Here is a 26,558-nt window from a genome sequence, read left to right as displayed (position 1 = left end):
ATATTATATATAAAACAAACACCTCAAAACTCTTACTTCTGGAAGTAGATGACTAGATGAAATTGGAAATCTACTTTTCTCTTCTAACCTCAATTAAAAAGTTTTTTACTTTAATCATAAATTGGTGTTCAATCAGAAGGCCCCTGACTTTCCCCTGGGTCCTTCCTAACCTACAGACTCCATCTCATCCTAGTTTTGTTTCTAAGTTAAACCAGAATGAAGCCCAAGGTGATTAAACCACCTTATTTACCTGATGTGATCTTATGATAATCTGTGATTCTTCCTCAGACATAGTGGTTCTGAAGCTATCAGTTGGTTCTCTCATTATTTCTTTTGTCTTTTGCCATCATTAAAACCTTTTGCCCCCAGGTTAATGCTAAGAATTCACATGGCAGATCTGTTAGCAGCAAGTACTCCAAGTCTTAGAACGGGGCTTTGGCTCTGGCACTGTACTTTTCCAGGGACTTTCCCCATAATTTGTGGTTCCTTTTGTCTGTTCCTTGACCTTGTCATTTTCAGAAGACCCCCAAAATTATATACATCGACCACACAGCACCTGCATGTTCCCTAGCTCAGATTTTTTGCTATAAAGTTTTTCCCAACATTGGGTTGGCTAGTGCCAAATCATGTCTAAACTAACTTTCCCTTTTCTCCTGACTTACATGCTATAGCTCCTTGCTTCCTTCTTTTTTTTTTTCCCTATGAGCCATGCAGAATTCCTGATTTCAAGAGTTTATAATCTCATAGGACAAACATATAGGAAAGTGAATAATTATATGACAATATGATAAAGTGTTATGTTACAGAAAAGCAGCAAGGGCCTGTGGGATTAGAGACATTCCAGCTCAGCCCGAATGTTGGTCAGGAAATATTTCCAAGAGGAGGTAACACTTGCGTGGTCTGTGATAAGCAATTAGGAGCTGGCCTAGTGGGGAAGAGGAGCTGGGGGCATTGGAGGGAGGCCTAAATGAATCCTTTAAAGATGATCCAGAGTTGGAAACGAGATCATCCTCAAGCTGAACTAGTTGAGCAAATGCCAAGAGGAAAGGATGGGACCAAAAATGGGAGATAAAGCTAACAGATCAGATATTCTGCAGACGTCTGCTGAAGCAAATTGAACCTTGAAAATGAGTCCAAGGATGGGAACAAAGCAGGGTCCCGAGACCTTCACCGGGCGTGAGCATGAGAAAGAGAACTGTTGCTAGCCTGAAGAGTGCCAGCACTTAAGGGCTAAACAAGCCCTTAGGAGATGGTGAAAGAGACTAGGAAGTGGTCGGGAGTGACAGCGTGAGGACAAACTGGGCTTGAGGACAGAGATCCTGGGGCCTTATTCACTGACGCATAGTGAATAATGGGAGGAGGTTTCTAGGTGGAGCGCTTACAGCTGAAAGTCTCTATTTTGTCTTCCGGGTGAAAAATGATGTGTGAGTCTGATGAGCGTGTAGAGTGGTGGGGACAGGGATATAGCTCTTGTGGTCAGTCTCAGAGTAATCAATAGAAGGTCCTCGCGAGCATCATGCTGAATTGTGAGGACCTGGCTGACGATGGGGAGGCTGTGAGGTTTTAGTGGATCTAACACGCTTGGTTGAGCTCCTGTCTCTGCGGCAGGGCTTGAGGGAAAGAGGAGGCAGATGGATTGATTTAGATTTGGTGGTTTTCTGCAAGGGTGTGATGGAAAGAGCAAAAAGGCTAGGGAGTTAAGAATGGTTGGCAGAACAGATAAAGTCTAGCTGAATAAAGAAGGACTTTCAATCAGCACAGACTGCTAATTTAGAGGAAAAAAATAAAAGTAGGGACCAAAAGACAAAAGATATTAATGAAGTCAAAGGGTAGTTATACCAGAAGAGGCGCTATTTGGAGAAGTACGATATGGATTATTACAGCCTCATATAACAGGCTGTACTGACATTTCAGATAGATTCAAAGAACCAGACCAGGCTTCCCTGGTGGTTCAGTGGTGAAGAGTCTGCCTGCCAGTTCAGGAGACACAGGCTCGGTCCGGGAGGATTCCACATGCCGTGGAGCAGCTAGGCCCGTGCACCACAAGTACTGAACCTGTATTCTAGAGCCCAAGAACCACAACTATGAACTCATGTGCTGCAACGGCTGAAGCCTGTGTGCCCTAGAGCCCAGATTCTGCAACAAGAGAAGCTGTCATAGTGAGAAGCCCGCCCACTGCAAGTAGACAGTAGCCTCAGTTTGCCGCAACTGGAGAAAAACCCACACGGCAACAAAGACCCAGTACAGTCAAAAATAAATAAATAAATAGTAAAATTTTAAAAATAATAATAAACTGGAAAAAAAAAACTGGACCAAACGAAAAAAAAATTAAAATACAGGAACATGATTGATGAGGAAAGACTTTGTATAATTAAATGTATGAAATCTGAAGGAAAAATCAACTTGTTTTACTATAAATACATGAAAAACAATGACAAAAGTGAAAGATAAGAAATTAAGAAACTAATTTCTGCAATTATGATAAGCAAAGGGATAAAAGAGCTTCCCTGGTGGCTCAGATGGTAAAGAATCTGCCTGCAACTTGGGAGACCTGGTTTCAGTCCCTGGGTCAGGAAGATCCCCTTGAGGAAGGCATGGCAACCCACTCCAGGATTCTTGCCTGGAGAATCCCATGGACAGGGGAGCCTGGTGGGCTACAGTCCATGGGGTCGCAAAGAGCTGAACAATACTGAAGCGACTGAGCACGCACACATGCACGCAAAGGAATAAAAACCCTTCATCGGTAAAGATGGGATCTAGTTTGGTATTTCCCCAGCAGCTGTGGATAATTGTAGCTTCTTTTTGCATTTCCATCACCATTTTTTTCTGCTTCTCAACAATTAGAGCAGTAGTCAGGCTGCATCCTCTCTCTGCTTCATGCTCCTCCTGTCTCTGATTAAAAGGCCTGGGGGGCCCAGCAAAGGGTTTTGGAGCCTGGGTAGGGTGGAGGGCAGCCTGGCTCAGGTGTGAGCCAAGCAGGTGGAAGGGAGGATCTGGTAGGAGAATGGTCCAGCACCGACCGGGTGTCAGAGCCCCAGTGGGGCCATCCGTGGGGGAGGGCTGCCCACTTCAGAGACTGGAGCCTTGGCGAAGGAAATGGGGCATGTACGCAGGGAGGGGACAGGATTGATTACATACAAGAAGGCTGATCAAGTAAGGAAATGTATGAAGCATTATGGGAGTGCAGTTTCTTACTCTAGGAGAAGGTTGTCACAAATGGGAAAACCAAGGGAGAGAACACGAGGATGAATCCTGTGGTGGTGTTAGAATTGGAGGTATTAGTTTGAATTTATGGTTTGCAATGTATAGATAGATGAGTGTATAGTTATAGAAATATATATGTGTGTGTATATCTGTATGTGTGCATGCTTGCATGCTAGGTTGCTTTAGTCATGGCTGACTCTTGGTGATCCTATCGACTATAGCCTGCCATTCTTGTCCATGGGATTCTCCAGGCAAGAACCCTGGAATGGGTTGACATGCCCTCCTCCAGGTGATCTTCTCCAAGCAGGGATCGATCCTGTGTCTCTTACATCTCCTGCATTGGCAGACGGGTTCTTTACCATTAGTGTCACCTGGGAAGGATGTAAGAAGTTTGTATGCACACACATATATTCTCTAATTCTCTCTGCTGAGTTGGCTTGGCAGCAGTGACACCCCAGCAACAAGGAGTACACTCAGCACTCAGATCTAAATGCTGCTCTCTGCCAGAAAAGGAATCAGAACTCCTTAGAAAAATTGCTGATTCCAGGGCTGGGCCAGGATAAGCAAAAGATGAGCTTGGAACATCCTGTCCCACAAAATAAGGAAGTGCTCAAAGGATAATGGGGATGTGTCAAAAGGACATAGAAACCAGCTTGAAGAGGCTCCCACGGGCCAATTCTGGGACATTTTAAGCATTAAATAAATAATGTTTGCAACGGATTAGAACCTATTTAATGAAATGATAAACACAAGTCCACAGTGATATGAATAAATTTAAAGTTGAATGGAGGAACAGGGTTTTTTCAGTTTTAAAGAATCTTCCCATAAGGTAATTATTCATTACAAAGAGAAGAAAGGTCCCATTAATCAAATGATCAAAGTGAACATTATCAATAATGGGACAAAGCAGGAATGGCGCCACCTGAAAGGATGCAAGGAGAAGCAGCTAGAACCACTTCTGGGGTATTCTTGTACAAGATGGATAGTCTGAATGGAATCAAGAGGAAACACCAGTCAAAGCTACATCATGGAACAGTTTACAAAAACACTTGTAACTTCAAAAGCATTAAGGTCATGGGAAGTCAAGGAAAGACTGAGGAAATGTTTCAGACTGAAGAGGACCAAGGAACATGACAACCAAAACACAATGGACTCTTGTTATGAAGGAGGTATAGTGAAATGTGAATGATGTTTGAAGATTTCATGATAGCAGTGTATCAGTATTAATTTTCTGATTGTAATTATAATTATGTAGCAGAATATTTTGGAGAAGGAAGTGGCAACTCCAGTATTCTTGCCGAGAGAATCCTGTGGACAGAGGAGCCTGGTGGGCACCTGTCCGTGGGGTCGCACAAAGTCGGACGCAACTGAAGCGACTTAGCATGTGTGCATGCACTGGAGAAGGACCTGGCAACCTACTGCAGTATTCTTGCCTGGAGAATCCCAGGGGAGGAGGAGCTTGGTGGGCTGCCGTCTATGGGGTTGCACAGAGTTGGACACGACTGAAGCGACTTAGCAGCAGCAGCAGCAGAATATTTTTGTTTGTAATGCACTGAATTATTTGGTGATGATGAGGGATCATGTTGGCTACTTAGCTTGCAAATACTTCAGGAAAAAACAGTTTTTTGCCATATATTTAGAAGACTTCTTTTAAGCATTTTCTGAAGGAGAGACTAATATTAATCCATGTGTTTTAAAAAACTTTTTAATTGAAGTATATTTGGTTTACAGTATTGTGTTAATTTTTGCTTTACAACAAAGTGATTCAGTTATGTACACATATTCGTTTTCATATTCTTTTTCATTATGATTTATCACAGAATACTGACTATAGTTTCCTGTGCTATAAAGTAGGACCTTGTTGTTTATCCAGTCTATATATAATAGTTTGCATCTGCTAATCCCAAACTCCCAATCTTCCCCTCCTCCAATCCTTCCCTCTTGACAACCACGACTCTGTTCTCTATGTCTGTGAGTCTGGTTCTGTTTTGTAGATATGTTCATTTGTGTCATATTTTATGTTCCACATGTAAGTGATATCATATAGTACTTGTTTTTCTCTTTCTGACTTAATTTTGTCTAGTACGAAAATCTCTAGGTCCATCCGTTGGATGGTGCAAATGGCATCATTTCATTCTTTTTTAAGGCTGAGAAATATTTCATTGTGTGTGTATTGTGTGTGTATGCTCCGTTGTGTCTGACTTTTTGCAACCCCTTGGACTATAGCCCACCAGGCTCCTCTGTCGATGGGATTTTCCAGACAAGAATATGGGAGTAGATTGCCATTTCCTCCTCCAGGGGATCTTCCCAATCCAGGGATTGAGCCCATGTCTTTTGTGTCTCCTGCACTGGCAGACAGATTTTTATCACTGCACTACCTGGGAAGTCCGTGTGTGTGTGTTCGTGTGTGTGTGTGTATTCATCTGTCAATGGACATTTAGGTTGTTTCTATAACTTGGCTATTGTGACTAGTGCTGTTGCTGTTGTATCTTTTCAAATTATAGTTTTGTTTTGATATGTGCCTGGGAGTTGAATTGCTGGACCATGTGATATTTTTATTTGTAGCCTTCTGAGGAACCTCTATACTGTTTTCCATAGTGACTGCACTCATTTATATTTCTATCGACAGTATAGGAGGGTTCCCTTTTCTCCATGCCCTCTCCCACATTTGTTACTTGTAGACTTTATAATGATGGCCATTCTGACCTGTGTGAGTTGGTACCTCATTGTAGTTTTAATTTGCATTTCGCTAATAATTAATGATGATGAGCATCTTTTCATGTGCCTATATTTTCTTGTTCCAACCTTTCTTAACATTGTCCTCCTGTGACTTCCTATGGCTTCAGAAACACTAGTTGTCTTAGATTTTTTTTTGCAAGGACTCTTGTTAGTCAACCTAATCTTCTAGAAGATGTATAATGTGTAATATTTCCTCCTTGACCTTCTCTTCTTTCTCTTTTATTTCTTTCGACTCCAGGCATATGATTCTTAACTCTGCATCTTTATCCTAGGTCTCTCCTGATAGGAAACTTCATTTTACCTGAATTAGCTGGTAAAGAATCTGCTTGCAATGCAGGAGACCCTGGTTCAATTCCTGAAGATCCCCTGGAGAAGGGATAGGCTACCCACTGCAGTATAATGGGGCTTCCCTGGTGACTCAGATGATAAAGAATCTGCCTGCAATGTGGGAGACCTGGGTTCAGTCCTTGGCTTGGGAAGATCCCCTGGAGAAAGGCTTGGCAACGCCCTCTGGTATTCTTGCCTGGAGAATCCCCATGGACAGAGGAGCCTGACTGGCTACAGTTCATAGGGTTGGGAAAAGTCAGGCATGACTGAGCCCTGCACAACACAGCTTTTGTGGGCACATTTCTTTTCTCATTAGCCCAGACCTGCTGGAGTAACTCAACTTTAAGTTAGCTACTGGGGCTCACTAATGCAAATTCAAATTTTGTGAAAAGTACAGGGTCTAAATTTCTTCAGCTTCTGTAGGAGAGCATTACTATTGAAAACTGTAGAATGATTGCTTCCTCCTATGGGTCAGGAGCAGTCATGAATTCATTTCCATAAGGAAATATATAAGTCTGATTACCACAGAAAGTTGCATGTTAGAAATGAACTCTATTTTGATATGAAATTAATTTCATTAGAGATGTTATGTGAGACAACATGAAGTAAGAATCTTATCTAACAGATCTGTTTGAGAGTGGAATATATACAATATCAGAGGTTATGAGAAAAGTTTGAAGTGCAAATCTGAGAAAAAATGATCCACATTTTTAAATTGTCTCAGTTATAACATGAAATAGACACAATAGTATGAATATTTTAATTGGCATGGTTAATATGCTTTGAATCAAGATTAAGTATTTTTTAAAAATTGATGAATTAAGAACTTGGACCAAGAAAATATGTTTATTGTAATCCCATTCATTAAAAAATATCATTGACAGATTATTTTCTTGTCTGAACTTTTCATTTTATGAATGTATATATTTATGTATGTTGAGATTAATGTTTCATTTCCAGTTTTTATACCAGGAAGCATGAGTCTTTGCTGACACACTTCTGGACATCTTATTAAATTTCTCATCAAGGAGACATTCCAGGAAGTTTTACAAATTATTCTATCAAAATGCTAGACTTTGGTGGGACATTACAGATTCTTCATTTTTTGAGCTTTCTCCAAAAGTAAGCACTTTTGCATAAATGAATCTGCTCAGTGCAAGAGATTACAAGTGTCCAGATGGCTCTTTCACTGAAGTTGCACTCATATGTTTGTACAATAAACTTGGGCATTTAACTGATGCAAATTTTAGTATATTCGTTGTCCCTCTCGTTTAAAACAAAGATGCTGTTTCCTGAGACCACTGTTACTTGGAAAACCTTGGCTATCTAACAAGTTCCCAAGAAACATTATTTAATGTACATTGCCAAGAACATTTTAGCTAATTCAACAGCATTGCCTTCTTTGTCCAAATATATTTCCTATAAATGTGACAGTTATTTATTGAGACCTTGTTGATTGCATATTTGGATATGACAGGGTTCCAAAAGAAATATATAATTTATAGTGAGCTTATAATCATTCTGGAAAAGGAAAATAACTTCGTATGAAACAGCAAAAAATAAACAGCAAAGGATGTAATTTAGTGCCAACTTGGTAAATTAATATTTTTGTTGAATCAGATGGTCATCAGTCATCTGCCTGTGTCACTTACTATCATAATATAATTTTGGATTACTCAAGTCAGTATAAGTCTGGGTTTGCTTCATGTTTTCTGAACTTAAAAACTTTTTTTTTTTTAACTTAGAAGGTTTATTTTTTTCAGCACTTTGACGTCAGCACATATTGTTGGACAGGTACTATGTGCCGGTACGGGTACTATGTGCCAATATAGACATTGGGCTTATAAATATGAGCAAAACAGAGTCTCTCTACTTAAGGGACTTGCTGCTTTGTGTGTATAAGTGTCCTGGACGGTGGGGGGCGGGGTGGGCAGTGGCAGGGAGGAGACAGATGGCCAACATATGAGAAAATAGGTAAGGGAACTTCAGAGACATAAAGGTATTATGACAATGGTAAAAATCCTCCAGTGGAGGTGCTTGGACTGCTGTTATCGGAAGAGTCCTGTCTGAGGAACCCCAGTTTGAGTTGATGCCTGAGTGATGAGAGGGCTTAGGTACCTAGTTAGATTTACAGTTTGGAGCCCCAGGGAGTGGTCTTGGTGGAAGACAGACATCTGAAAATCTTCACTGTGGACACGACCCTGAAAGCCAGATCAGTCACAGTTGGGATATTGAAGAGGGTGAGAGTTGAGAGCTGACCTTTGTTTATATCAGCTGTCTGTCAGCAGTGACTTTGGGAAGAGCTATTTTGGGGGAGAAGTGAGGAGGAAAAGCCTAATTAACAGTGAAAAGAGACTGGGAGGTAAGGATATGAAGGCAGTAAGAACATACGCGTCTTTGTGGGGTTTTGCTCTGAAGGAGACAGAGTAGAAGGAGGTGGCCTTAAACAGTTGTTCAGATTGTGTATTTGTTGTGTGTGCCTCTCTGCATTTGAGTCGGATTTAACAATACTACAGCAAAACTTGTAAGTGAAGTTAATGTTGCCAAAATCTTGACCCCCCTGTCCACTGGTGCTGAATGAAAATGCCGAAACAGAGTTTGGAAGAAATAGAAAAATGGCTTTATCTTTTCTTGGCAAAGTGGAATCACAGCAGACTAGCACCTCGAGGACTGTGCTCCCCATTCCTGGAAATAGAAGTTATATCCTGGGGCTTGTAGTCTGTGGATAGGTGATAAGGCTCAAAGCAATGAAGATCTTGTATTTTGTTTTTCCTTTTGCGAAGTTTCAAAGTGGCCACAGCTGAGATCATGCAGCTCAGCAACTGGGTCTGGTGTCCCTGAAGTGATCAGCCTGTGACCTTCTTTCTGAAATGCTATCAGAATGGTACAACAGAGTGAAGGGGGAGAAGAATGCCAGGTGCAGAGTGTAATCTATATGGAGTCAGAGAGTAATTATTAATAGCTTTGTGAAGGACAAGTCTAGCTACAAGTGTTTGTTAGTAATAACAGCTAAAGAATAACCAAGATTGTTTAACTCTTGCAGGCCTGTTTGACTGGTATGTGCCAAAGACTGTTGACTCATTTATGTTTTTGCTGCAATATTAAGACATCTGCACATGTTTTACTTTAATTTTTAAAGTTCCTTGTTAAGCTTTCATAGGAATTGGGAGGCCATAGGAGAGCACTGTTAAAGACTGAGAGTTAAAACTGAGAGTGAAGAACAGAGTTACAAACAGCTGAGACCACAAAGCAAAGAGTCAAGTGAAGCTGAGCTCTGGGAGCAGGAGTTTACAGCAAAGGATTTATTGCAGGAAGTCAAACAAAGGAGTGGGGGTAGGCTTGGTCTTTGAGTTGGTGTTTTTAAAGGGAAAAACAGAGGCTGGGGTCAGTCATCATCTTATGTTTAACTACATTCCTAAATCATGGTTTCCAGTGTCAGGATGCTTCTGATTTGGATTCTTTGGCCAGGTGGTCCATGGCTTGGGGGTCTGTTAGCTCTTCTTGCCTTAGAGAAATAATCGAAGGTTCTGTGTTAATATTGTTATCTATAATAGCAATGATGTTATCTTTAATACATCAACGATGACATCAACAACAGCAATTTTAGTGCCTTAACGATGTTAACAACATTAATTTTAGCATCTGACTTGAATTGATTGAGGATTGAGGGGACAAGAAAGACTAAAGTTTTGGATAGAGGGATTAGTCTTAAACTCGGTTTGGCGGGGACTCAGGGTTTCACAGGTAATTTTCACGTGAAAGGCCTGCTCAGCATGTGTTTGTCACTTCAGCCCACTCCTATAGGTGGTCCCCTCTTCACACTGTAAATATGTAATAATGGAATATACAGTGAAATGCCTCTGTACATATGCTTCATGCTGGTTTTCAAAGTGCTTTTACATGTGTTATCTTGTTTAATGAAGACTGTAAATTAATCTATGGGAGAAATGATAGTGCTATTTAAACTATGTATAAAAACTGGGAATGTTAAAAATACTTAAGAATATGTGTTATAAGGATTAACCTACCTTTATTGTAGATGTCAATATATTATTTAATATGATAACTAATAATATTGCAAGTAATAACCTTACTTATAAGATTCCTGTCCCTTATTTGTTTAAGGAAATAATTTTGGTAAACATTACTGATAAAAATGGAAATACATTTAATGGCTTTGATAAAAATTACAGGTAAAAATGGAGATATAATTCAGTTCAGTTCAGTTGCTCAGTCGTGTCTGGCTGTTTGCAACCCCTTGAATCGCAGCACACCAAGCCTCCCTGTCCATCACCAACTCCTGGAGTCCACCCAAACCCATGTCCATCAAGTCGGTGATGCCATCCAACCATCTCATCCTCTGTTGTCCACTTCTTCTCCTGCCCTCAATCTTTCCCAGCATCAGGGTCTTTTCAAATGAGTCAGTTCTTTGCGTCAGGTGGCCAAAGTATTGGAGTTTTAGCTTCAACATCAGTCCTTCCAGTGAACACCCAGGACTGATCTCCTTTAGGATGGACTGGTTGGATCTCCTTGCCGTCCAAGGGACTCTCAAGAGTCTTCTCCAACACCACAGTTCAAAATCATCAATTCTTTGGCGCTCAGCTTTCTTTATAGCCCCAATGTTCACATCCATACATGACTACTGGAAAAACCATAGCCTTGACTAGATGGACCTTTGTTGGCTAAGTAATGTCTCTGCTTTTTAATATACTGTCTAGGTTGGTCATAACTTTCCATTCAAGGAGTAAGCATCTTTTGATTTCATGACTGCAATCACCATCTGCAGTGATTTTAGAGCCCAGAAAAATAAAGTCAGCCACTGTTTTCACTGTTTCCTCATCTATTTGCCATGAAGTGGCAGGACCAGATGCCATGATCTTAGTTTTCTGAATGTTGAGCTTTAAGCCAACTTTTTCACTCCCCTCTTTCACTTTCATCAAAAGGCTCTTTAGTTCTTCTTCACTCTCTGCCATATTGGTGGGTCATCTGCATATCTGAGGTTATTGATATTTCTCCCAGCAATCTTGATTCCAGCTTGTGCTTCTTCCAGCCCAGCGTTTCTCATGATGTGCTCTGCATTTAAGTTAAATAAGCAGGGTGACAATATACAGCCTTGACGTACTCCTTTTCCTATTTGGAACCAGTCTGTTGTTCCATGTCCAGTTCTAACTGTTGCTTCCTGACCTGCATATCGGTTTCTCAAGAGGCAGGTCAGGTGGTCTGGTATTCCCATCTCTTTCAGAATTTTCCACAGTTTATTGTGACCCACAGAGTCAAAGGCTTTGGCACAGTCGTTAAAGCAGAAATAGATGTTTTTTTAGAACTCTCTTGCTTTTTTGATGATCCAGCGGATGTTGGCAATTTGATCTCTGGTTCCTCTGCCTTTTCTAAAACCAGCTTGAAGATATAAAACCAGCTTGGAGATATAGTAAATGGATTTAAAAATTAAAAAAAAATGTTCCTGATAGTTTGACAAGTCTGAAGTAAATTAAAATTACTCTTTTTTTCTTTCCTGTCAGAGGTCTCTTTATTAGTATCCATGACCGAGGACATATTTCTTCTGTTCTTAATGCATGGCCAGAAGATGTCATCAAGGTAAGTTAGTTAGCACTTTTTTTCCACTGTGGCACATTTGTTCTTTTTCCTGTCCCATAACATACTGACCCTTTTCACAATACTAGGTAGTGGTATCATTCTCTAGCTTTTCAACTTATATCCCATTGAGTTTTGCATAGTGGATTAATTTTATCCTGATACCATCTAGATTCTAAGTTTTCCCTTTATTTCTGCCAAATTTTTTAGTATTTCTTTATTTACTGTAAGTGATGATAAGTGTTGAAAAAATGTTGACGTAGTACCTGAATTTCTTTAAGCAGACTCTTATTTCTTTTGTAATTGATCATCTACTTAGAAGAATCAGTGTGGGCAAAAAAACATCTGTTAATTCATTTTCTTTATCATGGTAACCTCAAGTATCTCATGGGACTTCCTCTGGGAGAGAGGAAGCTAATGAAAACAGAATAACAGTTGTATCTGACATTTGGTAGCTTTTTGAGTGAGACACTTTATCTAGATTAACTCATCTATTTAGTATCATGGTAATTCCATGAGGAAAGGAAGGCCCAGGTGGATTACACAGTAGTATGTGGTGGTGGTGGGAACTGAATGCTGGTGTCTCAAGCTGCCTTCTCCAAAACAGCCTAACATATTGACCCTTTGTAATGAGACGTGGGAAATTTGACAGAGATCAGCTTTATGGAATATGCAAATATAATTTTCACCCTCCTCTCCCATGTTTTTACCTTTAAGGCAGTTCTTTAAGAGCTGCATAATATAGGTGAATAGAAAACTAAATGAAAAGGTCTCAAAAATTTTTGTATATATTCTGCACTATTGTGTGGTAGAAAAAGTAAACACTCAGGTCTTGGTTCTTTGACATTAACCAGATAAATCACCTGAGGCAAATTATTTCAGTTTTCTGATCTTCAGAGGGGTAGAAGAGGGATAGAAAATAAGAGGGATAGACTGAATATACTAAAATTCCCCTTTACTTCTAAAATGCTATGATTCTGTTCATTAGTTCTTATGATAATAATAGTATTAATGCCTACAATATTTTTGAGAATTTGTAATGTATCAGGTACTGTGGTAAGTTCTTGTATATCATGATTTCATTGTATTCAGTTCAGTCTCTCAGTTGTGTCCGACTCTTTGCAACCCCATGGACTGCAGCACGCCAGGCCTCCTTGTCCATCACCAACTCCCAGAATTTACTCAAACTCATGTCCACTGAGTCGGTGATGCCATCCAACCATCTCATCCTCTGTCATCCCCTTCTCCTCCCGCCTTCAGTCTTTCCCAACATCAGGGTCTTTTCAAATGAGTCAACTCTTCACATCAGGTGGCCAAAGTATTGGAGTTTTAGCTTCAACATCAGTCCTTCCAATGAACACCCAGGATTGATCTCCTTTAGGATGAACTGGTTGGATCTCCTTGCCGTCCAAGGGACTCTCAAGAGTCTTCTCCAACACCACAGTTCAAAAGCATCAATTCTTCAGTGCGTAGCTTTCTTTACAGTCCAGCTCTCGCATCCATACATGACCACTGGAAAAACCACAGCCTTGACTAGATGGGCCTTTGTTGGCAAAGTAATGTCTCTGCTTTTTAATATGCTATCTAGGTTGGTCATAACTTTCCTTCCAAGGATTAAGTGTCTTAATTTCATGGCCTTCCATCACCAGTCACATCCACAACTGGGTGTTGTTTTTGCTTTGGCTCCGTCTCTTCATTCTTTCTGAAGTTATTTCTCCACTGATCTCCAGTAGCATATTGGGCACCTACCAACCTGGAGAGTTCATCTTTCAGTGCCCTATGTTTTTGCCTTTTCATCCTGTTCATGGGGCTCTCAAGTAAGAATACTGAAGTGGCTTGCCATTCCCTTCTTCAGTGTTGAATCATAGATCTATTCAACTGACTAATGCTTGTTGATCGTTTTCTATGTGCCAAGTGCTGTGCTAGGTGTTGGTGTACGGTGGTGAGCAAAACACAGTTGGTTCCTAATTTCATGCATCTACTCTGAAAAGTATCTTTTTTAATTCCCATGTTTATACATAAGAAACAGAAGCTTTAATTCATCAGTTTATCCAAAGTCAAATAACTGACATTTTATTCTAGGCTCAATGGATATGACAGGTGTAGTAGTTTGTAGCAAATCTAAGAAATTTTGTCTCACAAAATTGGTTTTGCTTAAATTCATATAATGGCCATGAATTACAGAATAAAGATGATAGATCCATTAATTTCGATAAAGACAACAAATTACTTAGGATTAAAATTTCCATGTGATTAAAATGCATGCTTTTTAGATATAAAAATAAACTGAAATTATAAATAAATTACAATAAACTTAGATTAGAAATAAACTAAAAAAAAAAAAAACCCAATGTCTAGTAGTACTCTACTGTCAGTTAAGAATAGCAATAGACCGTTCTTGGTAGAATAGTATCCAGTGTAATAAGAGTTAAAGAGGATGAATCAGCATTGTTGTGAAATTAGGAGGATACATAAACTAAAGATCAGAGCATTGGGGACTCCTCAGCAATTATGTGCTATTTAATCATGGGCTCTCCTCTAATGGTATTCAAAATGGATGTGAATAGTTTCCAAGCTGTCGTAAGTTTCACTTTATTTCCCAGTTTGAGCTTTTTATTTACCTGTACTCTGCCCATGTACTCCTCCTGATTGAAGTCTGAGTTCTTTGAGCTCTTTGAATCTTTAGGGGCATACCTTGTCTTTTTATTTTTAAACAATCAAATTGATCATATGCATATATTTTACAAATACATTTAAAATACATGTTTTCAATTTATTCTCCCCACTCTTCTACACTTAATGATTATAGAAAATCATTTCCATCATTTTTGATCATATAAAATCATATCCATCATTTATGTTTTCTGACAACTTAGTATTTCATTGCATAAATATTTAACTTCAGAAATAGAGAGTAGGAACTGTGCCCCAGGATTTGCAAACATCTATTAATATATATATTTTTTTATTTGAGGCTATTGTGGTGACTGATGGAGAACGTATTCTTGGCTTGGGAGACCTTGGCTGTAATGGAATGGGCATCCCCGTGGGTAAACTGGCTCTGTATACAGCTTGTGGAGGGATGAACCCACAACAATGTTTGCCTGTCATGCTGGACGTGGGAACGGAAAATGAGGTAAACACTTTAAGTCTGTAATAGCTACACACCTTAAAAAGTAGTACCATTCCTGCATTTTGAGATTATTTTAGAAACCTCATGAAATTCATCTTTTTTCTTTTTGATTCTTTCTCCTCAAACGCATCCCTCAACTCTTATGAGAAAAATTATTCATTCTCTTTTCCTTTCCTTTTCTTCTTTTCTATAATGTGAATAATCTTTTACCAGCTTCTTTAGTGTTTTATTATCCTTTAGTAAGCACTCACCCCATTATTCTGTAGAGTATATGATTTACTTTAGGGTATCATAGTTACTTTCTAAAAATTATTATTTTTATAATAGACAGAAATTTATTAAGTATAGTCAGTGGTATATCTTGAAGTCTGCAGTAGATTATTTGGAGTTTAGCATTTCTCTTTACTGCATTGATAGAATCTTAAAGTTATATATTAAGTAGTACATAATTTTGCTCATCTGTAATTGGTAATACTTGGGTTAGCTGTGGGTGATAGATGAGCTTCCCAGGTGGCGTTAATGGTAAAGAACCCACCTTCCAGTGCAGGAGATATCAGAGACATGGGATCAGTCCCAGGGTCGGGAAGAGCCCCTGAACGAGGGCATGGCAACCTCCTCCAGTATTCTTGCCTGGAGAATCCCATGGACAGAGGAGACTGGCGGGCTACGGTCCATAGGGTCACGAGGAGTCGGACACAACTGAGACAACTGAGCACACACATGGGTGATAGATGCTAGAAATTAAAGTAGAATTTTCTGAATTAGAGATGAAAAATAATGGTCAGTTAAGATAGACTTTTTAAAAGTTGCATGCAAATATCAAACCTAGGCCTAGAATGTCATCATCAAATGAGATCTTTATCATGTTAAGGTGTGTTCTCTCTGTACCCACTGTGTTCAGGTTTTATCATTAATGGATGTTCAATTTTGTTAAAAGGCTTTTTGACGTCTGTCAAGATGATTATATGACTTTTTTTATTGTTTAATTGGTTAATGTGGTATCTCACATTGATATGTTACATCACATTAATTTGCTGATATTGAACCATAGTTGCATTCTTGGGATAAATCCCACTTGATTATGGTGTTTGATTCTTTTGATGTATTATTGAATTTGTTTTGCTAATATTTAGTTGAGGATTTTTGTTTCTATGTTCATCAGTGACATTAGCTATTAATTTTCTTTTTTGTATGGTACATCCTTGTCTTATTTTTTTATATCAAGGTGATAGTGGCCTTTAGAATAAGCTTGGAAGGATTTCTTTCTCTTCTAGTTTTTGGAAGTTTGAGATGGATAGGTGTTAACTCTTCTCTAAATGTCTTATAGAGTTTTCTTGTGAAGCCTCATGGTTCTATACTTTCATTTGTTGAGATTTATTATTATTATTATCACTGATTCAATTTCATTTCTTATAATAAGTCATTTGGAGATGTAAATTTCTAAGATTTTATTCATTTCTAATATGTTGTCCATATCATTGCCATATGATTGTTATAGTAATCTTTTATGATCCTTTGTGTTTATGTGGTGTCTCTTTTTTAACTTTTCATCTTTTATTTCTGCTTTTATGTATTTGGGCCCTTTCTCTGTTTTCCTTGATAAGTCTGACTAAAGGTTTATTAAATTTGTTTATATTTCAAGGGACCAACTCTTGGTTTCATTGGTGTTTTCTGTTTTTTTAGTCTCTATTTCATTTATTTTTGCTCTCATCTTTATGATTTTTTCTTTCTTTGGGTCTTGTTTTGTCTTCTTTTTGTAGTTCTTGAGGTGTAAGGTTAGATGGTTTTAGATTTTTCTTGTTTCATGTGGTAGACATATATTGCTATCAACATTCTTCTTAGAAATGCTTTTGCTGAGTACCTTAGGGGTTTTGTTTTTATTTTTGTTTTAATTGATATATAGTTGATTTACTATATATTATGTAAGTTTCAAGTGTACAGCATAGTAATTCAGTTTCACAATCTTTAAAGATTATATTCCATTTATAGTTCTTATTATATAAAATATTGGCTATATTCCCTGTGATATACAATATATCCTTGTAACCTATTTATTTTATGCATAGTAGGTTTGACCTCTGAATCTCCTATCCCTCTCTTGTCTTTTACACCATTTTTTTCCCATACTGATAATCACTAGTTTTGTTCTCTGTACCTGTGTCTGTTTCTTTTACGTTATGTTCACTAGTTTATTTTGAGATTCCACATATAAATGATATCTTACAGTATTTGTCTTTCTCTGTCAAACTTATTTGACTTTCACTTTAGCATAATACCCTGCAAGTCCATCCATGTTGTTATAAAAAGCAAAAGTTCGTTCTTTTTTATGGCTGAGTAATATTCCAGTGTGTGTATGTGTGTGCATGCACACGCACTCAACGCCATATCTTCATTATCCATTCATCTCTTGTGGATACTTAGGTAGCTTCCAAACCTTGGCAATCATAAATAATGCTATGAACATTGAGGTTCATGTATCTTTTCAGCTAAGTGTTTTCGTTTTCTTTGGGTATATAACCAGAGTGTAATTGTGTGGCCATTAGGTAGTTTTGTTTTTAGTCTTTTGAGAAACCTTCATACTATTTTCCATAGGGGCTACACCGATTTACTTTCCTGCCAGTGGTGTATGAGGCTTCCCTTTTCTGCACGTCCTGCCAACATTTGTAGTTTGTGGTCTTTTTGATGATAGTCATTCTGAGAAGTGTGAGGTGATTTCCCATTGTGGCTTTAATTTGCATTTCTCTGATGATTAGTGAGGTTAAATATCTTTTCATGTGTCTGTTGGCCATCTGTATGTCTTCTTTGGAAAAATATCTATTCAGTTCTGTCCATTTTTTAATCAGGTGATTTGTTTTTTTAATGTAAGCTGCCTCTATATTTTGAATATTAACCCCTTATTGATATCATTTGCAAATGTTTTCTCCCATTCAGCAGGTCACCTTTTTGCTTTGTTGATGCTTTTCTTTCCTGAGCAAAAGCTGAGTTTAATTAGATCTGATTTGTTTATCTTTGCTTTTGTTTCTTTTGCTTTTGGAGACAGACTCAAAAGCATGGTTATGATTTATGTCAGAGTGTCCCATCTATGTTTTCTTCTGGGAGTTTTATAGTTTCTAGTCTTAACATTTAGGTCTTGAATCCATTTTGATTTTATTTTTGTGTATGATGTTAGAGAATGTTCTAATGTCATTCTTTTACATGTAGCTGTTCAGTTTTCCCAGCACTTATTGAATAGATTGTCTTTTTTTCCATTTCATATGCTTGTCTCCTTTGTCATAGATTGATTGACCATAAGTATGTGGGGTTTATTTCTGAGCTCTCTGTTCTATTCAGCTGATCTGTGCATCTGTTTTTGTGCCAGTGTCATGCTGTTTCGATTGTTACAGTTTTTAATATGGTCTGAAGTCAGGGGTCCTGATTCCACCATCTCTGTTCTTCAGATTGTTCTGGCTGTTGCAGTTCTTTTGTGTTTCCATAGAAAACTTTAAATTGTTTGTTCTAGGTCTGTGAAAAATGTCCATGGTATTTTGATAGGGATCGCCCTGAATCTATTCAGTGCCCTGGGTAGAATGGTCATTTTAACATTAATTTTTCTAATCCATGAACATGTTATATATTTCCATAAGTTTATGTCATCTTCAATTTCTTTCATCAGGGTCTTACAGCTTTCTGTCTTTTACCTCCTTAGATAGGTTTATTTGTAGGTGTTTTATCATTTTTGATGTGATGGTAAATGGAATTGTTTCCTTAATTTCTTTTCCCGATCTTTTGTTGTTAGTATATAAGAATCCAAGAGATTTCTGTGTGTGAATTTTGTATCCTGCAACTTTACTGAATTCTTTGGTGAGCTCTAGGAGCTTTCTGATAGCACGTTTAGAATTTGCTCTGTATGTGCTAAGTTGTTTGTGACCCCATGGACTGTAGCCTGCCAGGCTCCTCTGTCCATGGTATTCTTCAGGTTAGAATACTGGAATGGGTTGCCATTCTTTTCTCCAGGGGATCTTCCCAACCCAAGGATCGAACTTGTGCCTCTTACGTCTCCTGCATTGGCAGTCAGGTTTTTTACCACTAGTGCCACCTAGGAAGTCCCATTGCTATGCATATTATCATTTAATCTACAAACAGTGACAATTTTATTTTCTTTCCAATTTGAATTCCTTTTATTTCTTGTAGAATTGCCATGGGTAGGACTTTCAAAACTATGTTAAGTAAAAGTGGTGAGAGTGGATATCCTTGTCTTGTTCCTGGTCTTAGAGGGAATGTTTTCTGCTTTTCACCATTGAGAATGATGTTGGCTATGAGTTTGTCACATATGGACTTTATTATAGTGAGGTGAGTTCCCAGTATGGCCACTTTCTGGAGAATTTTATCACAAATGAGTATTCAATTCTGTCAAAAGCTTTTTATGCATCTATTGACATTATATGGTTTTTATTCTGCAGTTTGGTAATGTGGTATATCACACTGATTAATTTGCAGAAATTGAAGAATCTTTGCACTCCTGGGATAAATCCCATTTGATTATGGTGTATGATCCTTCTAATGTATTGTTGGATTCAGATTGCTAGTATTTTGTTGAGGAGTTTTGTGTCTGTGTTCATCAGTGATATTGGTCTGTAATTACTTTTTTTGTGATAGCTTTGTCTGATTTTGGCGTCAAATTGAAACTGGCCTTGTAGGAGTTCGGCAGTGTTCCTTTCTCTGCAGTTTTTTGGTATAGTTCATAGAGAAAAGGTTATAAATCTTTTCTGAATGTTTGGTAGAATTTACTTTTGAAGCCATCTGTTGCGAATTTTTAAAATTACTCTTTCAATTTCATTACTGGTATTAGGTCTGTTCACATTTTCTGTTTCTTCCATATTCAGTCTTGGGATAGTGTACATTTCTAGAAATTTATTCATTTCTTCTCAGTTGTCCATTTTATTTGTTTATTGTAGTCTCTTATGATCTTTTGTATTTCTGTGGTGTCTGTCGTAACTTCTTTTTCATTTCTGACCTTATTGACTTAGACCTTCTGGATTTTTTTTCTTGATGAGTCTGGCTAAAGGTTTATCAATTTTGTTTACCTTTTCAGAGACCCAGCTCTAAATTTCATAGATTTTTTTTTTTAAGTTTCTATATTTTATTTATTTCTGCTCTGACCTATATGATTTCTTTCCTTCTACTAACTTTGGGATGTCTTATCCTTTTCCTAGCTCCTTTGGGTATAAAGTTAGGTTGTTTGAGAGTTGTCTTAGTTCCTGAGGGAAGCTTGTATCAGTATAAACGTCCATCTAAGAACTGCTTTTGCTGCATCCCATAGATTTTGGATCATTTTGTTTATATTTTCATTTATCTCCAGGCATTTTTTGATGTCTTCTTTGATTTCTTCAAAGATCCATTATTTGTCTAGTAGCATATATTTTAGCCTCCACATGTTTGCTTTTTTTTGCATTTTTTCTTGTAGTTGATTTCTGGTCTCATAGCATTGTGGTTAGAAAACATGCTTGATATGATTTCAGTTTTCTTAAATTTACTGTGGCTTGTTTTGTGGTCTAACTTGTGATCTTTCCTGAGAATGTTCCATGTGCACTTGAAAAGAAATGTGCATTATGCTGGTTTTGGATGGAATGTTTCATAAATCTATTAAGTACATCTGGTCTAGTGTGTTGTTTAAGGGTGATGTCTCCTTATTGCCTTTCTGTGTAGATGATCTGTCTGTTGATGTAAGTGGGATGTTAAAGTGCCTTACTATTATTACTGTTGCTTTCTCCCTTTATGTTATTAATACTTGTTTTAAGTATTTAAGTAGCACATGTTGTTGCAGTTGCTAAGTCATATCCAGCTCTTTGCAACCTCATGGACTGCAGCATGCCAGGCTTCCCTGTCCTTCACTATCTCCTAGAGTTTGCTCAAATTCATGTACTTGAGTCAGTGATGCTATCTAACCATCTCATCCACTGTCATCCCCTTCTTTTGCCTTCAATCTTTCCTAGCATCAGGATCTTTTCCAATGAATTGGCTCTTTGCATCAGGTGGCTGAAGTTGTTGTTAGAGCTTTGCTGGGATCCAGCCTCGGCAGGATCCAGGGGGTACCCTCGGGATGAATGGCATTGGTGAGAGAAGACACGTGGGGCCAGCCTTGATAGGGCCAAGTCTGCGAGGGAGAGAGAGAGAAAGAGTGACCAGACGGGGGTGCAGCCGAGTCTGGAAGGGTCTGGCAATGCTTTATTTTTTACCGTAGCTTTTATACCCTAAGTTAGTACATCTCTAAGGGGGAGATAGTTTAACATTACATCAGCTTGTTCTTCACGAAACCAGAGTGTTTTCTGCATACTTCTTTGTTTATGAGGGTCTTGTACATTATCTTCTGGCCTTGGGACCTATTAACATTTTATGCAAGTCAGGTGAATGTAAACCTATTTTCCGTTTCTATGGTAACCTTAACTGAAAGGTAGCAGTCTCATAGGACAACAGTACAGAGTAGAAGTATAACCTTGTTAACATAAAAATTAATCCTTCTGCAGAAGTTGTCAGTTGCGTTTATCTAAGAAGCTTACCCCACATTGACTCTGCGACTTTGATGAGGCAGCAACTGTTAGTACTGGCTAACAGTTGATAATCATCTCATGGTACCATACTAGGGCTAAGCTCTTATTATTCTATATCTATAACTATATTAACAATGGCTTCCACTGCACAACCTTAGCATATTAAGAGTGAAAACACAGCAAGCAAATGTTAACCCAATAACCACCTTTAGAATAATTTTTCTTATGTTTTCTAATAGGACTCCTTCACCCCTCAAAAAGGCTCTATGTCTATTAGGGCTTTTATATAATCAGGTTCTTTATGCTGTTTTATGATTAGGATATTATAAGCCATCATGCATATTAGTACCAAGGGCATAAACGCATTTGCTAAACAAACTAAAATACCAGCAAAGGAGTTTAAATTAAAACACTCCTTTCCCCCTGGATAATCTCATAAAATACCACCACCCGGGAAACTTATTGATTAAAGTTCTATATTGATTCTTATTTGGGAAGAGATCTGGGAAGGCCTTCTGCGTGTGTCACAGAAATTAGGGAGTAGTCTATTGAAGCAAGCATCAGAAAGACAGATATCATCTTTAAGGTGAGTGCCGGGGGCAGCTTTTCGGAATCCCTGAAAACCTGATCCGCCTTGCCTGTCAGGTTTTCTCCCTCATGACCTTGTCATGGGTGGGATCTCATGTGCCAGCTCCCGGCAGAGCTTCAACTTTAACATCAGTCCTTCCTATGAATATTCAAGATTGATTTCCTTTAGGATTGTCAGGTTTGATCTCCTTGCAAGTCCAGGGGACTCTCAAGAGTCTTCTTTAGCATCACAATTAGAAAGCATCAATTTTTTGGCACTCAGTCTCCTTTACGGTTCAATTCTCACTTCCGTACCATGACTACTGGAAAAATCATAGCTTTGACTATATGGACGTTTGTTGGCAAAGTGATGTCTCTGCTTTTTAATATGCTGTCTAGGTATGTCATAGCTTTTCTTCCAAGGAACAAATGTCTTTTAATTTCGTGGCTGCAGTCACTGTCTGCAGTGATTTTGGAGTCCAAGAAAAGAAAATCTGTCACTACTCCTACTTTTCTCCCTTCTATTTGCCTTGAAGTAATGGGACAGGATGCCATGATCTTAGGTTTTTAACGTTGTTTCAAGTCAGCTTTTACACATCCTTCTTTTACCCTCATCAAGAGGCTCTTTATTTCCTCTTCACTTTCTGCCATTAAAGTGGTATCATCCATATGTCTATGGTTGTTGGTATTTCTCCTGGCCGTCTTGATTCCAATTTGTGATTCCTCCAGTCCAGCATTTTGCATGATGTATTCTGAATATAAGTTAAATAAGCAGGTGACAATATGCAATCTTATTGTATTCCCTTCCCAATTTTGAATCAGTCTCTTGTTCCATGTCTAGTTCTAACTGTTGCCTCTTGACCCTGATGCAGGTTTCTTAGGAAGCAGATAAGGCAGTCTGTTACTCCCATCTCTTTAAGAATTTTCCACAGTTTGTTGTGATCCACACAGTCAAAGGCTTTATTGTAGTCAGTGAAGCAGAAGGAGATGTTTTTCTGGAATTCCTTTGCTTTCTCTATGATCCAACAGATGCTGGCACTTTTATATCTGGTTATGTGGGAGATGTGCTAGGGTGCCCAGCAGCTGTATGTTGTAAGGGTATGCCCTGTGTGGACTGGGTGCATCCTTCTGTTTTGACAGGGTCGGCTCCTATGAGCATGCTGGTAGTCAGGGCTGGTTCCTGCGCTGGTTGACCGTGAGGCTGTGCCTCGTGAGGTGGCTCTGGGCCTGTTGGTCAGGAGAGTAGGCTTCCTGTGCATTTGGCTGCATGACACAGGGTTGCACTGGACTGCTGCCAGCCTGCTGGTGGGTGAGGCTGGGTCTCTACGTTGCTGGCTGTGCAGCTGGGGAACTTGTGGCTAATGCTGGCCTGCTGGAGTGTGGGGCTTTGACCTTGGTGTTAATAAGCTAGCGGGAGGAGACCAAAATGGAGCTTTGCCAGAGCCAGTGTTAACATAGTAGAATGAGCTCTCCCGAGCGGCTGTTGGCAGCACTTCTTTCCCTGAGGGCAGTTCCAGTTGCTTCCTGCATATTTAGGTGGCTCTCTAAGATTAGCTAGTGTGTTGGACCCAGCCCCCCTTTGAAACTACTGCCTCTGGATAGGAAATTGGAGTGTGTGAGACTTTGGTTTTATTTTTAAGAGCCAAGTCTGTTTCCTGCTGCCCTCCAGCTCTTCCAAATAGAAGACCTACTGGTTTTCAAAGCCTGATATTCTGGGGACTCATCTTCACAGTAAAGAACTCCTAGGCTGGGGCTTAGACCCCTTGCTCCTTGGGAAGAACCTCTGAATATGATATTCCTATTTTTGGTGGCTGACATAGGGGTATGGGTCCTAACTATCTTGTCTCTGCCCCTCATCTGTCTCATTGTGCTTCTTCCTGTCTTTTTCTTTGTAGAAAATCTTTTCTGTAAGACTTCAATTCTTTCTTACAGATACTTGTTCTGTAAAGAGTTGTCATTTTGGTGTGTCTGTGGGGTTGAGTTTAGGGTCTTCCTATTCCCCTATCTTGGACACATATTGACACTCTGTTCTCTTTATCCTTGCACTACTACTTTACTGAGAAGACAAAAAATTTACTTCACTAAAATATGGTTGAGTTGATGGGTTTGTGGAAAATGTAGTTTTTATGTTGCCATTTTGTGTTCCACTCTCACATGTGGAAAAACCACTTGTAGTCAAAATATCTGTAATAGCAGTTTTTGATCTCATCCCTTTGGTGGATCTCTGTTCAGTTTTATACTTTATAATAAAAATGCAAGATTAATTGATCACTACATTTAGGTTTTTTTTTTTTCCAGAATAATCTAGAAAATTTCTTGAGGATTAGATCCCTTTTTAATAAATTATTTTACAAATGTTTTCTTCTTTTATCATGAATACCTATATTGAGTAGTACTGAAAGTGGAAAAGAAATTAACAGCTGATTGATAAGACAGTCCTCACTTTCTGACTTCTTAAATCTCTGCAGCTTACAACTCAAAGTTTACAGAATGAAGAGACTAGAACTGAGCTGCAGAAGCACTTGACTAAAACATACTCTTATTTTTTAAGTTAATAATGCAAAGCATTTGTTTAGGTAGGATGATTGTGTTTTCATCTTATCTCTAATCTGTTATTTCATAGTCCACGTTTAACTTACCTGTAAAGCAGTTGCTATATAAAGTTTATCTTTTACCTGAAGTAAATTGTTTTTGTCTTTTAAGAGAATGGGCTTCCCTTGTGGCTCAGCTGGTAAAGAATCTGCCTGCAATGCAGGAGACCTGCGTTCGCTCCCTGGGTTGGGAACATCTCCTGGAGAAGGGAAAGACTACCCACTCCAATATTCTGGCTTGGAGAATTCCATGGACTGTATAGTCCTTGGGGTGGCAAAGTCAGACACGACTGAGCGACTTTCACTTCACTTTATGAGGGTCCCATACTTTAGTTCTTTTTTTCCCTGTTGTTGCCAAATCTTTTTATAGCGGCTTCCCTGGTGGATCAGATGGTAAAGAATCCGCCTGCAATGTGGGAGACCTGGGTTCAATCCCTGGGTTGGGAAGATCCCCTGGAGAAGGGAAGGCTGTCCACTCCAGTATGCTGGCCTAGAGAATTCTGTGGACAGAGGTGCCTGGCAGGCTACAAATCCATGAGTTCACAAAGAGTCAGACACGACTGAGTGACTTAAAAAATATATATGTGTGTGTGTGTGTGTGTGTGTGTGTGTGTGTGTGTGTGTGTGTGTGTATGTGTGTGTGTACACATATATATATATAAATATATATATATAAATATATAAGTTTATCTTTTACTTGAAGTAAATTGTTTTTATCTTTTAAGAGGAGCCATACTTTATTTTTTCCCTTGCTGTTGACAAATCTTTTCAAAGTTATGTTTATCATTTGTCTTTTAAGTAAGTGCCCAATATCAAAGCTTAATATTTTACTAAAAATGTGAGTAAATGTGCCTTGTGGACCCTCCACACTCCTCCATGTGTTGTTAGGTCTTAAACACTGCTGCATGTGTCATGTGGGGTATGCTTGCTAGGGCTGCTATAACAGTACCATAAACTGGGTGGCTTAACCAATAAAATTTATTTCTCACAGTTCTAAAGGCTAGAAATCCATGATCAGGGTATCAGCAGTCCGTTTCTTCTAAGGTTTCTCTTGGCTTGTCTTCCTTCAGTATCTATACATGGTTATTTCCTCTGTGTGTCTGTGTCTTAATTTTTTTTCTTATAAGAGCACCAGTCGTGTTGGATTAGGGCCCACCCTAGTGACATCATTTAACCTAATTATCTTTTTAAATACTCTGTCTGCAAATACAGTCATATTCTGAGATACTGGGATTTGGACTTGAACCTACGAATTTGGGGAGGTTGTAAATCCAGTTGAGCCTCTAACACATGATCAGTTCTCAAGAGGCCCTGGGCAATATGAATAGGAGATTATTGTATCTACATAGTCTGTCTCTATCTTTTTATTAAACCATTGCTCCAGGTCTCAGCTTTTCTGATCTGGTTTTATACTCAGTCTGGCCTTCAGATGTTGTGTACAATGTATCAAGATCTAGAAATATCTAGATCTTGTGATGGAACTTGAAGTCACAAAGTTGAAGTCTCTTCCACTGAGGAGGTTCCTACTTGTGTTCTGGAAAGAGCTCTTTATGTTTGGCATGAAGCAGCTTGTTGGACAGAAACTGAACAAAATAAAAACCTTATAGATCTTCTGTTATATGAACCTGCCATGTATTTTTCAACTCATGTACAGAAGTCAGTGTTGACATTAGAACATGGTCAGTATTAGGTTTCTATTGCTACCATGACAAATTATTACAAACTTAGTGGCTTAAAACAGCACAGATATATTGCCTTATAATGCTAAAGGGCACAAGTCTCAAAAGGCTAAAATCATTAGATGTCAGCAGGGCTGAGTTCCACACCCTTGTCTTTTCCAACTTTTAGAGGCTGCATCTGTTCCTTGGTTCATGGTCC

General features: G+C 38.7%; 1 protein-coding gene across 2 annotated transcripts in view; it reads left to right on the top strand.

Moving 5' to 3' along the window:
* The window catches only part of ME1 (malic enzyme 1), a 205,091-nt gene that overhangs the window by 74,971 nt on the left and 103,562 nt on the right, over positions 1-26,558 (top strand). Inside the window, exons 4-5 of one of the 2 annotated variants that reach the window (XM_065911534.1) lie at positions 11,790-11,865; positions 14,837-14,998. In XM_065911534.1, the coding sequence (XP_065767606.1) occupies positions 11,790-11,865; positions 14,837-14,998 (238 nt within the window). The remainder of the gene's footprint in view (positions 1-11,789; positions 11,866-14,836; positions 14,999-26,558) is intronic. The other variant, XM_065911535.1, reaches the window with a different exon arrangement.

This window comes from Muntiacus reevesi, chromosome 19 (assembly GCF_963930625.1).
Source record: "Muntiacus reevesi chromosome 19, mMunRee1.1, whole genome shotgun sequence".
Classification (NCBI taxonomy): Eukaryota; Metazoa; Chordata; class Mammalia; order Artiodactyla; family Cervidae; genus Muntiacus; species Muntiacus reevesi.
This window is presented reverse-complemented; position numbering and strand designations above follow the sequence as displayed.